Source organism: Cetorhinus maximus, chromosome 28 (assembly GCF_964194155.1).
Source record: "Cetorhinus maximus chromosome 28, sCetMax3.hap1.1, whole genome shotgun sequence".
NCBI classification, from domain to species: domain Eukaryota; kingdom Metazoa; phylum Chordata; class Chondrichthyes; order Lamniformes; family Cetorhinidae; genus Cetorhinus; species Cetorhinus maximus.
The window spans coordinates 27,790,761-27,804,707 of NC_135906.1; the positions used below are offsets into that span (position 1 = coordinate 27,790,761).

A 13,947-nucleotide genomic window follows, 5' to 3' on the forward strand; every position below is an offset into this window, starting at 1 on the left:
ATGCGCGGGAGATGGGCCGGACACGGTTGAGGGCCCTGTCAACGACCGTGGGTGGAAAACCTCGGTTAAGGAAGAAGGAGGACATGTCAGAGGAATTGTTTTTGAAGGTAGCATCATCAGAACAGATGCGACGGAGGCGAAGGAACTGAGAGAATGGGATGGAGTCCTTACAGGAAGTGGGGTGTGAGGAGCTGTAGTCGAGATAGCTATGGGAGTCGGTGGGCTTGTAATGGATATTGGTGGACAGTCTATCACCAGAAATTGAGACAGAGAGGTCAAGGAAGGGAAGGGAAGTATCAGAGATGGACCATGTGAAAATGATGGAGGGGTGGAGATTGGAAGCAAAATTAATAAATTTTTCCAGGTCCCGACGAGAGCATGAAGCAGCACCGAAGTAATCATCGATGTACTGGAGAAAGAGTTGTGGGAGGGGGATATCTAGATTACTAGTCCAGTGACAATACCACTGTGCCATTGCCTCCCCTCTCCTCCCCTTGTATTTTAATATACAGTAAAATTGAAATTTCAGAATATCTGACTGCTCATGTCAGTTTTTTCTTTGTAAATACAGCTCTTTACTCTGGCCCTCAGAATTTTGTTGGTTCTTTTTAAACCAGGAGTAAAACTTGGAGGCTGTATATGGTTTGGAGGGAGCCCAATACTAACAAGCTTGATGTGTCTGTCCGATCTAACATCAAATGAATTGGCACAGATGAGTATAACCTCAACATAAACGCTCTTATCAGAAACACTGAAAGCGGGATAATTCTTTGCCAATCACTCATGGTGCAAAGTTGGCTTTAAGGCTGCTAAAATACACTTAGCCCTCTCTCTCCTGCTCCACTGTTTAACTGTTAAAATTAACAGTAATTAAACAAAGTAAACATCGAGCCAGATTATTGACATTGCTTCTCAACAGTTAACATTGATTTTTGCACAAGAATATTGTGGGAATGTGCAGGCTTAATCCATGGGGGATTTTCACTATCACTTTCATCCTGCCTTGTCATAGAGAAACTCATATACACACATGCATGGGCAACGAATGGCTGAGTGTCAAATGCCAAAGTTACATTGAGAAATGCTGGCTGTATTTAAAACTGTACAGAGGGTTGCGAGGGTGCAGAGATGTAAGTTGTAACAGACCCGTAAAAAATTAATCTCTTTGCGGTGCCTCTGAACTCCCAACATCCCTTATCAGCACTTAGAACAAGCATGTCACCCTATCTCAAAGGATAAGAGCTCCTGACCCTTAACGTCCGCAATGGTTGATTTCCTTTCAAAGTAAAATTAATGAGGGGCATTCTTTAGTGTGAGAAGTTTACAGGAAAGTACCAGCATCCCAGACACGGCTTTCACAGTTTCTGGGGAGATAAAGGACCCTTGATGTTGAAAGTCTGACTCCTTGATGGGTCCGTTTGTTCTTGACAATGTAAACTTTGTTTAAAAGAAGATTGTTTTCATGGAGGTTTACCAAGAAGATGTGATAAACATCCCTAAAGCTTGTCCTAATTTGGCATTGTTTGGGCCAGGTGGAAGGATCTTCTGAAGAATCCTTGTATGCTGTTCATAGGCAGAGACGATTTTGACATAGGTCTAATGGTTTTGACAGCTCCTCAAAGCATAGTCTGCTGCTTGGGATGCCCAGAGGAATACAGGAATCATTTGTTGGCATCATAGAATGTCTGTAGCAGGTCAGAGACTGGAAATTCTGCGGCAAGTAATTCAACTCCTGAAATGCTGTCCACCATCTACAAGGTGCAAGTCAGAGTGTGATGGAATACTTTCCACTTGCCTGGGTGTGTGCAGCTCCAACAACACTCACAAAGCTCGATACCATGCAAGATAAAGCAGCCTACTTGATCGGCACCCCATATACATCTTAAACATTCACTCAATCACCGGCACTCAGTGGCAGCAGTGTGTACCATCTACAAGATGCACTGCAGCAACTCATAAAGGCTCCTTCAACAGTACTTTCCAAACCTGCAACCTCTACCATCTAGAAGGACAAGGGCAGCAGACACATGGGAACACCATCACCTGCAAGTGCCCCATCAAGTCACTCACCATCCCAACTTGGAAGTATATCGCCGTTCCTTCACTGTTGCTGGGTCAAAAATCTGGAACACCCTTCCTAACAGCATTGTGGATGTACCTACACCGCATGGACTGCAGTGGTTCAAGAAGACAGCTCACCACTACTTTCTCAGGGGCAATTAGGGATGGGCAATAAATACTGGTCTTGCCATCAACACTCACATCTGAAGAACAAATAAAAAAGTGCCGCAGCCTACTCCATTCCCTTTAAGTGGTGTCAGAAGGTGGCAATGACCCCATAGAGCCATATCTACGAAAGCTGTTTGCCCCTCCTATCTGTAATCATTGACACTTCATAGTGAGCTGGACATTGCACTATCAGTGAGAAGTGGCAGTCTTTGCATGTGTGAAAGGAGGCCTCAAACTGACCATTAATGATCTGGGTGTCCAGGGTGATGTCAAGCAATGCACATATATACTCAGACTAGACCAGGCCAGTTTCCAACACTACCTACATTTCAAGCGTCTACACGGCAAAAGTAACTTTTTGGCTCTAACGGATTTAAGGGTGTCCTGAGGCCATGAACAAAGTTATATAAATGGAAACATTTATTTTCTTTTTAGATGATTTCAATCAAATTCTGCCGTATGAAACAGAAAATAATGAATACTGTGATTGAGCTACAGACTGGAATTTCAATGGGAAGGTCAGATGGTTAATACATAGAATAATAGACACTGGAAAAAAGTTACAGACTGGAATCTAATTGAGGGGTTTGGATGACTCATATAGAGAATAACAGACACCAGAGGGTTTATTTTACTAACTCTCCCAATAGGAAACTTAAATGATCAACTTGGCCACCTGTTTACACCCCATTGATCTTATTTTCCATTAAAGTCAATGGTAAGCAAAATTGGGCAGATTGTAAAATGGCAAGCTGATCTGATTCCATATTAACCTGCTGACTGGGCCAGATTAAAAATAACCACCAGGGTGAGTTACAAGACGGAACGTAATTGAACAATTAAGGTGGTTTCTAGACAGAGAGGGGTTTTAAACTGGAACCTAGCTGAGGGGCTGAAATGGTTTACATATAGAATAATAACATATAGAATAATATTAAATGCTACAGGCTGAAATCAAAGAGTTGGGATGATTTATATATAGAATTACATCTGAGAACTTAATCAAGGGGTTCAGATATCAAATGATAGATACTGAGATGACTGAAATCTGATCAAGGGGTTCCGATAATTTACATATGGTATGGTATGCTATCAATGCTCTGCCCAGAGGCAGGGTTCTTGGGTTCATTATCTCTATTTCACCCTGAGCTGTTTTTGGCAGCAGTGCCACTGTCTTTCACTCTCAATAAGCAGGGCAGGTCCCCAAGTCTACCTGAGCAAGAGCAAGAATTGAACCTATGCTGTTGGTGCTTAATCTGAACCACACACTTGCCAGCTAGCCAACTGAGCTAAACAGCCCCCATAAATAATCAGATACTGAAGAATGCAGGCTGGAGTCTGGTTTGAATGGTTTAAATATAGAATAAACATAAACCTGGGAGTTAGTTACAGGCTTGGATGTGCTAGAGGATTGTGAACATAGTTAACCAAGTGTGTCCTTAGCAGTAAGTCATTCAGGGGAAAAATAATTTGTCCTGATTCATAATTAAATCCCCATAGGTTGCATCAAGTATATGATCAGCCTCAGTGATACAATGGTGTGTTGATTCCTTTCTTTGTGAATGGTTAACAATCCTACCCAGGTTCCTTTCCTTTTTCACCGTTGTTAATGGACAGCCATTCATTATGTGCCTGCATTTCAACTTTCCTGTTCCAACTTGCATTAGTGTATATTTAGACCAGCATCAAACATCATCTGCTATTACTCAGTCTATCAGCTATTTTTCCATGTTCCTTCAATGCTATCAAATCTCCCCTATACTAGTAACAACGTTAGGCAGCTTGCTGCCATCAGCAAATATCACAAGAAGCCACCTGCTCCACATCACTTACCAATAGTATGAATAGCAGGGCTCTCAGACGGACTCTGGAAGGCTGCATCAGCCAATGTCTCAACCTTTGCATTGATAGCAATTCTCAGTTAACTGGTATGCCATTAAATCTACAATCCTTTCTCCTCATGCAGAATTTTCTTGAATGCATTCTGAAAAACCATAGAATCATTGAATGGTTACAGTACAGGAGGTCATTCAGTTCATTATGTCCATGTCGGCTTCCTGTAAGAGCTACTCAGCAAGTCCTTGTTTCTTTCCCCATAGCCCTGTAAATATTTTCTTTTCATATAATTAATTAAAATTATCCAATTCACTTTTGAGAGCCACCAATGAATCTGCCTCCACCACACTCTCAGGCAGTGCATTCCAGATCCTAACCACTCACTGGCTAAAAAGTGTTTTTTCTCATATTGCTGTTGCTTCTTTTAAATCAGCTCCTCTGGTTCTTGACCCTTCTGCCAATGAGAACACCTACCCCATCTACTCGGTTTAGCCTCCTCAAGATTTTAAACATCTCTATCAAATCTGCTCTCAAACTTTTCTCCTCTGTTGTAAGGGTTTGTTCAGTGTTTCACTAAGAGGTCTGGAGGCTTGTATGATTGAACATTAAGTGTTTACTAATAACTCATAACTATATACATCTCCAGGTGGATACTGTCACCATGCTGGCTTCCGCTAGATTCTACTATACTCGGTCTACTATCATGTGACCCTCTCCACCATACTGTGGGCGGTACTGTTTCCCCAGTCCCACACTAACCCTTACAATGCCAAATCCTTTATACCACATTCTTTAAAGCCAGCTGCCCTAGGTTCACCAATCTATCCTCATGACTGAAATCTCTCATCCCTGGAAGGAGCTGATAGCTTAAAAATTTATATCTGCGAGTAGTCTCTAATCTGCTAATTTGCCTCTTCAAAATGTTAAACTAAATCATGCCAAGTTTTTCTTCTGCTCTCAGTGCTCTTTAGATGAGTACTGATCTTGTAAAATGCTTTTGGACACTTTAGCCATGACCAATGTTGGGTCAGCTCTGAAATAGATTCCACCCCTTGGCTCACCTGTTTTCTGAAGGTCAGGATAACATTTGTTATTTTCAAATCGTCAGCGACAGCTCTTGATCTTATGGAGATCCCAAAAATTATGAACTTGACCTATTTACTTTTGTATCTTTGGAGTATTTTAGGGCATATTCCATCTGGTTCAAGCACCTTTCAGATATTTAATTCATACAGGGTCAATACAGAGAAGGAAGGCCATTTTATATACCTTTCAAACTTCCATTCAGAAATATCTAGTCCCCTCACCACCAGGGTTTCTGCTTGGATGTTTATTTGATGTGATCATATTTTATGTTAAAAAAACACCCTCCTAAAAATAGTCCTCAAATGTATCTTTTCTTGTCTCGTTTATTTTGTGCCAACTTTCACTACTTACCTTGAAGCAGTGTTCCAGATTTAGCCTTTTCTATGTTTACTATCGTACATACTTATGTCCTGCCTCAGTTACCTCCCTTTAAGACCGAAGAGCCCAAGTTTCTCCAGTCTCAGTTTATAACCTAATCCTTTGACTCTAGGATAAGTTTTGTGGCTCTTTTCTGTGCTGCCTCCAGGGCTTGTACATCTTCCTTTGTGTGTCAGTGGCCAAGGGTGGAGCCAGTACTCCAGGTGCAGTCTGACCGAAGCATCATACAGTTTTAGCATAACATTCTCCAACTTATAGTCCACTTGTCCTTCAGCATTTCAGATACTTTGCTGCTGCACAATGCCGACATGTTAGATCCCGAATCCTCCAATGCATTTGAGAGGGTTCCAGGGACAAGAGACTTCAGTTATGAGGAAAGATGGGCAAAGCTGGCACTGTTCACCTTACAGAAGGTTGAAAGCAGATTTTACAGGTGTTCAAAATCATCATGTGTCTAGAAAGAGTCGACAGAGAGAAACAGATCCCATTGGTGGAAGGGTCAAGAACCTGAGGATACAGATTCAAAGTGATTTGAAAGAGAAGTAGAGGCGACATGAGGGAAAACCATTTTACACAGCGAGTGGTTAGGATCTGGAATGCACTGCCTGAGTGTGTTATGAATGTTATGACATTATGACCAGAGATATTCAGATTACAATGAAAAGGAAAAGTGAGGCTTTTAGCAGGTACAAGGGAAGCAAATCAGCAGAGGCATTAGTGGAGTACAGACAGTCCAGGGTGGAGCTTAAGAAAGCAATTAGGAGAGCAAAGAGGGGATATGAGAAAGCTCTGGCTGGTAAAAGTAGGGAAAATCCCAAGATATTCTATAAGTATATCAATGGGAAGAGGATAACCAGGGAAAGAGTAGGGCCCATAAGGGACCAAGGGGGCAATCTATGGGTGGAGCCAGAGGACATCGCTGGAGTGTTGAATGAATACTTCACGTCCGTCTTCACCCAAGAGAATGAGGATGAAGGTATGGAACTTGGGGATAGAGACTGAGAGGTTCTTGAGCAAATTGATATAGGGAGTGACAAGGTAGTTGAGGTGTTGGCAGGCTTAAAAGTGGACAAATCTCCAGGTCTGGATGATTTGTGTCCCAGACTGCTGAGGGAGGCAAGGGAGGAGATTGCAGGGGCTCTGACCCAAATTTTTAATTCCTCTCTGGCCATGAGGAGGTGCCAGAGGACTGGAGAACAGCTAATGTGGTTCCGCTATTTAAGAAGCGTTGTAGAGATAAGCCAGGGAACTACAGGCCAGTGAGTCTCACTCCAGTGATAGGGAAACTATTAGAGAAATTTATGAAGGAGAGAATCTATCTCCACTTGCAGAGCCAAGGTTTGATCAGGGATAGTCAGCATGGCTTTGTCAGAGGGATGTCATGCCTAACAAATTTGATTGAATTTTTTGAGGAGGTGACCAGGTGTGTAGATGAGGGTAGTGCAGTTGGTGTAGTTTATATGGATTTCAGCAAAGCCTTTGACAAGGTCCCACATGGGAGACTTATAAAGAAGGCAAATGCACATGGGATACAGGGTAATTTGATAAGGTGGATTCAAAATTGGCTCAATTGTAGGAGGCAGAGGGTGATGACAGAGGGATGCTTTATTGACTGGAAGCCAGTGTCCAGTAGCGTACCACAGGGATCTGTGCTGGGTCCCCTATTATTCGTCATTTATATAAACAACATAGATGACTATGTGGGTGGTAGGATTAGTAAGTTTGCGGATGACACAAAGATTGGCCGGGTGGTTAACAGTGAGGTTGAGTGTCTTGGGCTACAGAAAGATATAGACGGGATGGGCAGATAAGTGGCAGATGGAATTTAACACTGAAAAGTGTGAGGTGATACACTTTGGAAGGAGTAATTTGACAAGGAAGTATTCAATGAACGGCATGACACTAGGAAGTTCTGAGGAACAAAGGGACCTTGGTGTGTGTGTCCATAGATCTCTGAAGGCGGAGGGGGCATGTTAGTGGGGTGGTGGAAAAGGCATATGGGACACTTGCCTTTATCAATCGAGGCATAGATTACAAAAGTAGGGAGGTCATGTTGGAGTTGTATAGAACCTTGGTGAGGCCACAGCTGGAGTACTGTGTGCTGTTCTGGTCGCCACATTATAGGAAGGATGTGATTGCACTGGAGGGGGTGCAGAGGAGATTCACCAGGATGTGGGATGAAACATTTAAGTTATGAAGAGAGGTTGGATAGACTTGGGTTGTTTTCGTTGGAGTAGAGAAGGCGACCTGATCGAGGTGTACAAGATTATGAGGGGCATGGACAGGGTGGATAGGGAGCAGCTGTTCCCCTTAATTGAAGGGTTAGTCACAAGGGGACATAAGTTCAAAGTGAGGGTCAGGAGGTTTAGGGGGTATGTGAGGAAAAACTTTTTTACCCAGAGGGTGGTGACGGCCTGGAATGCGCTGCCTGGGAGGCGGGTTGCCTCACATCCTTTAAAAAGTACCTGGAAGAAAATTCAATCATGGTTTTCAAAAGCGAATTGGATAACTACCTGAGGAGAAAAAAATTGCAGGGTTATGGGGAAAAGGCAGGGGAGTAGACTAGCGGAATCGATCTTACACAGAGCTGGCAGGGATGAGGGGATGAATGGTCTCCTTCTGTGCGGTAGCCATTCTATGATTCTTTGCTTTCTACATTGCTTTCAACTTCACTTTTAGTGTTTACAGAACATTTGCTTTACTGGTTTGTTTACTCAAAACTAATATACTCTATTATTGCGAAAAACTCTATTTGGTGACTATTCTCCAGAACTTTAATTTAACTCATACAAGAACTGTGGGTGGGTTTCCTACATTAACCTGTATTTATATAGAACCTTTATTGTTGGCCTGTTGAAATGCAAAGGTCAATGAAAAAAATACCATAGCTCTCAATAAAATTGAAAAAGGAATTAACTTTTATTTACAATAAAAATTTTATACACATATATTTTGAGGTTTCTCACACATTATACTCACAATTCATAATACACACCAAAGCCCTTTGGCAAGGCTGTTAAGGTGTCTACAAAAGTTGTCTGATAAAAATATGGCTTTTAGCAGCACAAAGAAGCAATTCACAATCAGGCCATTTCCACAACACCAGCAGACATTTATAGAATTCAAGACTTGGGTGGCCAAATACTGCAATGATTTACAAATAAGACAGCCTTTTCATTTCTGGGTCCTTTGTTCAAACCCAGCTGAGACTGTTGGGATGAAAATCGCTCTTCTCTGGGCTGGAAGGGTCCCAAGTGAAATAATTCTGGAATTTGTCTTAATCGAGTTCTTATTGGGACACAAACTGTCCATGATGGCATTAGAATTAGGTACTAAATATTACACTACAGATGGGACGTTCGAAGGCTGGGGTTAAGCAACATGAAGAGAAGTATTCTTCTGGTCACTGTGTGCAATGACATTGAACCTATGTTAATAAAGATTTACTAAACACTATGTTCATGCAAGTTCAAACACTGATGTTTATTGGGCCTTGCACAAATTCACTGCTTGGAAAACAGTGACCATACTTCAAAAGTGATCCAGCGTTTTTAAGGTGTTTTGGGGTGTCCTGACAATACAATAAGGTGCTAACTAAACGCAAATTAATTTTTCTTCACTGGTGTGCAGATGTTGACAAGCAGGACAGATGTAGAATGATGTTATACAAATGGCCCAAATCTATTTTAAGAAATACTTAATCCCTATTCGCACAGCAATGACACGAATGCAGTAGAAACTGCAGCTGGGATGAATGGACATGACACTGAGAATAGAAAACAGAATGTTTCAATTCAGCTTGAATTTTATTTCCCAGTTTTCTACTGAGCTGAAGGAGATTTCTCCACAACCCCCCTCCCTCCATGCCAAGTTTTATCAAGGCACTCTTCCAAGTTCAGCTTCACTGAAGAAAATGTCACTTTGTCCTTGAGATTTGCAATGCAACAGGGCATGTGACATGAATAGAAAATTCCCGGAGGTTTGGAATATTCCGAATCCTCAACTTAACGCTAGATTAAGCTCAGTGACATCTATCATGATAAATATTTCATAATGCTCTTAACAAATAGGGTACAGCAGGGCAGTGAAATTACACAGAGCTAACAGCAATACTACAGAGGTTAATGCTGGTGTTCAGTGCAATTGTGCCATGATGTTTCACCTTCTGCATGCTATTTCTGAAACAACACACTGCGGCTATGAATTTCTCAGAGAACAAGACTGACAGTGGTTTAATGCTATTCGGTTCAGGCAAATACCTCAAGGAAGGGTAAGATATCACTTTGGAGTAAAGAGTATGCTAAAAAAATCCATGGTTAAAAATGGAAATAAAACAGACAAGTTAAACAGATCTAGCAAGTTATTCAACTTAGCATTATATACATGTTTATTAAAAAGTAAAATATAAAACTATTGGGATTAAAATATGGATCTCAACTTTTTGACTTGAATTGAATAAATAACAGTGGAATTGAACTGACAACGTTCCAATTACCCAACTTCCTGATCAGCCAACAGAATAGACCCATGTCCGATGGTCTCTCTTGGTCATAAACATTCAGTAACTGCTATTTGCCCTCAGCCTGACTCTTCTCAGTTGCAGGCTGCAGTCTCTCTGCTCTCCTCTCTTTCTGCCCTCAGCTAGAGTCCTGGTGCTCATGCTGTCTCCTGATTCAGCCACTACTCCTTCCTCTCACATGTGAAGACTCTCAATTAAACACCAATTTCCAATCCTCAGTAGCCCCTTTACACTGCATAATAGACAAGATTGGATTTGCTATTGCACTTTGCACAGATTGTCAATTTGTTGTGGTGAGATGTTACCAAAACAGAGATCATGTGGTTTATTTAATTCAAATTAAAATCACTGAATTAAGAAACTTAGTCCTAAAATGTTATAAACAAGTCAACTAAATGCATATCAAATTAAACTGTACTGAGTTCAATGTAAAGTTGGATCAGGCCCCTTTGAGTACTTAATCTGCTTTCTGACAGAACAGATGCATCCCCCAGCAGACCATTAATATCCCTCTTACCAGAATAGATGAGCCAAAAACAGACAGTAGCAGACATTTCTCATGGGTCTAAACCATCTTCTGTTTAATGCACAATAGCTCACTGATATAGGATTTTAAACTCACTCAAGTTTCCTCCATCTCTATTCAGTATGTTGCATGCAACATTCTGTCAGTGTTGCTTAATGTCAGCCTTCCATCATGTCTTTCATAGCTCTGATCTCTCTTTTCTGCCATTTCAGGTGATTTGTTTGAATCCATTCGAGTCTAGCCCATTTTGCCTCAGGTCAGCCGACTCAATGAACATGCTCAATGGTTTATTTTAACCTTTTTGCTCCTTCTCCCAATCAGTTTACCTATTCCTTTAGGGCATTTGATTTCAAATACATCTGGACTGATGCCTCAAAACTTTGCACATGACCAATCGGACGACTGGACACCAGAGGTAGGGTCATCACCATCTTCAACATTCTTAACTTTTCATTCTGTCCAATGTCATGTCTTTCTCACAATATCCTTCAATGCCATTGATTGTCAACCTAGCTTTATACTGCATTAAAAAGTCTGGAAATAGAATTACTTTTCTTACCACCCACTTGCTCAAGTGAGTAACACATCAGTTCTAGACTTCAAAAGTGAACAGGACCCATTAGCAAAATATATCAGTCTAACTCCAACCCCCAGGTTTAAATCCCATGAGTTACAGATATAATAAAACTAGGTAATTACTTTGGAAAGAAATTAGCTTGTTTTAGCTGTATACTGAATAACTGGTAAATATCTTAACTGTAGATTCTTCAGTCACAATGATACACTCATAAAAGGCTCAGCATAATGTGACTCATAATATTAATTTCTCATTACAAATATAGAATACATTATTGCTCACAGCATTAAGTGTGTGTGTGTATGTGTGTGTGTGAGTGTGTGTGTGCACGTGTGCATTGTTCAGAGTGTCCATGTGGTGCTAGTATCTATGGTGTCAGGCACTTAAGGGCTGTTAGAGAAAATAGGCAAATTGCGACTGCTTAACAGGTTCAAAATCCATTAGTCACTGGAGTAGAAACTGGAACTGAAAGAAGTACTCAAAGCTACCACGGAAAATTCCAGATGATGATCACCAAGCTTCCAGTGAACATGGCATCAGGGACTCGCCTGAAGAAAAAAAATCAGAATGAAGCCGTGCTTGGAGAATGTTCCGGAGATTAAAAAAGAAATGGAAAGTTGTCTTTCAGCACTGGCTTCTTAATACACTTCTGGTGCAGGATGGTTTGTGCTGCCTCCCCAACATCCTTCTGATGCTTTTGGCTCTTGTCCTGCTAACATGTTGTGTGATTGGTCTGTATCGAATTGTCTACACAGATGTTTGATTCTTTTGCCGTCTTTCTCTTTGATTTAAACATGTCCGAGATGTGGAACGCCTGAAAGAAAAAGAATATCGCAATGGTCACTTTCACTATTCCTGGCTAAATCACCTTTCTCAAACCATCAGTCTCATCTACACATGAATTGGAGTTCAATCAGTCAGATTAATAAGACGTCGTCACAGTCTCTCCCATGGTGAGCTTACTCTCTGCTAAGTACAGAAGATGATTCAGCTGTAGTTCTATTTCAGATCCAAGACCCCAGGCAGCCGCACATTGTGTTATTATTACATCTATGCAGAGGAGATGAGATCTATACTGAGGTAACAGGATGGCTCAAGGGGGTGGTGTCAGCTAGATATAGACACTGCCGCTCAGCTGGTGCACAATGACTTCTTCAAACTCCAAATGTGCTTCACTGTTCTGTATTAGTCCAAAGATCTGCAATGAATGTTAGCAATCAGGCTTTGCACACTGCTTCTCCTCCCTCAAAACCCTTTTACAGGCCATGCTGTTAGCTGGAATACTGTCCTGTATATATGCAATGCAGTGAAGTGTCACCTGCTATACTGGGAAGAATTAAGGTGCCATCACAAACTCCATCCCCATCTCTGGCTGCTCATGCAGGCTGCATGCAACTTCGACACCCTGTTCAACAAGAACAGAGCTTCAAAGTGTATACAATCCCATTATCAAAATCACATTTCCATTCAAACACACGAACAAGGAACAGGAGGAGGCCATTCAGCCCCTCGAGCCTGCTCTGCCATTCAATAAGATCATGGCTGATCTGTCACCTCAACTCCACATTCTTACCTATCCCCAATAACCTTTCATTCCCTTGTTAGTCAAGAATCTATCTAACTCTGCCTTAAAAATATTCAATGATCCTGCCTCCATCGCTCTCTGGCAAAGAGAGTTCCAACGACTCACAACCTTCAGAGAAAAAAATTCTTCTCATCTCCTTCTTAAATGGGAGACCCCTTATTTTTAAACTCTCTCTCCTAATTCTAGTCTCTGCCACAGGGGGAAACATCCTTTCAACATCCACCTTGTCAAGTCCCCTCTGGATCTTAAATGTTTCAATAAGATCATCTCTGATTCTTCTAAACTCCAATGTATACAGGCCCAGCCTGTCCAACCTTTCCTCCTAAGATAACCCTTTCATCCCAGGTATTGGTCGCGTGAACCTTCTCTGAACTGCTTCTAATATATTTATATCATTTCTTAAATAAAGAAACCAGCACTGTACCCAGTACTCCAGATGTGGTCTCACCAACGCCCATTACAACTGTGTCAAACTTCCCTACTTTTATATTCCATCCTCCTTTGCAATAAACCACAACATTCCATTTACCTTCCTAATCACTTGCTGTACCTGCACACTAACTTTTTTTGTGAGTCTTGTACTAGAACACCCAGATCCTTCTGTAGCTCAGAGTTCTGCAATCCCTCCCTATTTAAATAATTTGCTGCTTTTCTATTCTTCCTGCCAAAGTGAACAAGTTCACATTTTCCCACATTATTCTCCATCTGCTAAATTTCTGCCCACTCACTTAACTTATCTCTGTCTCTTTGCAAACTCCTTATGTCCTCTTCACAATTTACTTTCCTACTTGGGTCATCAGCAATTTTAACAGCCACACATTCGATCCAGTCATCCAAGTCACATTTCCACCTGCAATCCATCTTTCTCTTACTGCTACCGAAACTGGGAACAATGTTTTGTAAACTCAATTCTTGACTTATCCAATGTCCTCCTTGTTGTTCTGTCCTCCACATCAGTATGTTTACAAATCTTCAATTCCATTTACTGAGAAAGCCACACTGGTTTCTGTATTCCCAGTGTGAAGCACACTCCCCCATAGAGACATGACCCACTTACCCAAGTTCAAAGAGCTTGAGTGCATATTGGCAAAACTAAGGCTTTGGGATCTAACGTATGCACAGGATTACTTATTGCTAGAGTTTCACCAGTTTACTCGAGATGCCCAGTTAGCACCACACTACCTATCAGAGCACTTGCTTGTAGAGCTATT

The 13,947-nt window shown here is 41.4% G+C and overlaps 1 protein-coding gene across 1 annotated transcript in view; it reads right to left on the reverse strand.

Moving 5' to 3' along the window:
- Nucleotides 1-8,424: 8,424 nt before the first annotated feature.
- The window catches only part of LOC144668976 (phospholipid phosphatase 3-like), a 78,761-nt gene continuing 73,238 nt past the window's right edge, over nucleotides 8,425-13,947 (reverse strand). Inside the window, exon 6 of the mRNA XM_078531514.1 lies at nucleotides 8,425-11,965. Coding sequence (XP_078387640.1) covers nucleotides 11,864-11,965 — 102 coding nt within the window. The 3' untranslated portion in view covers nucleotides 8,425-11,863. The remainder of the gene's footprint in view (nucleotides 11,966-13,947) is intronic.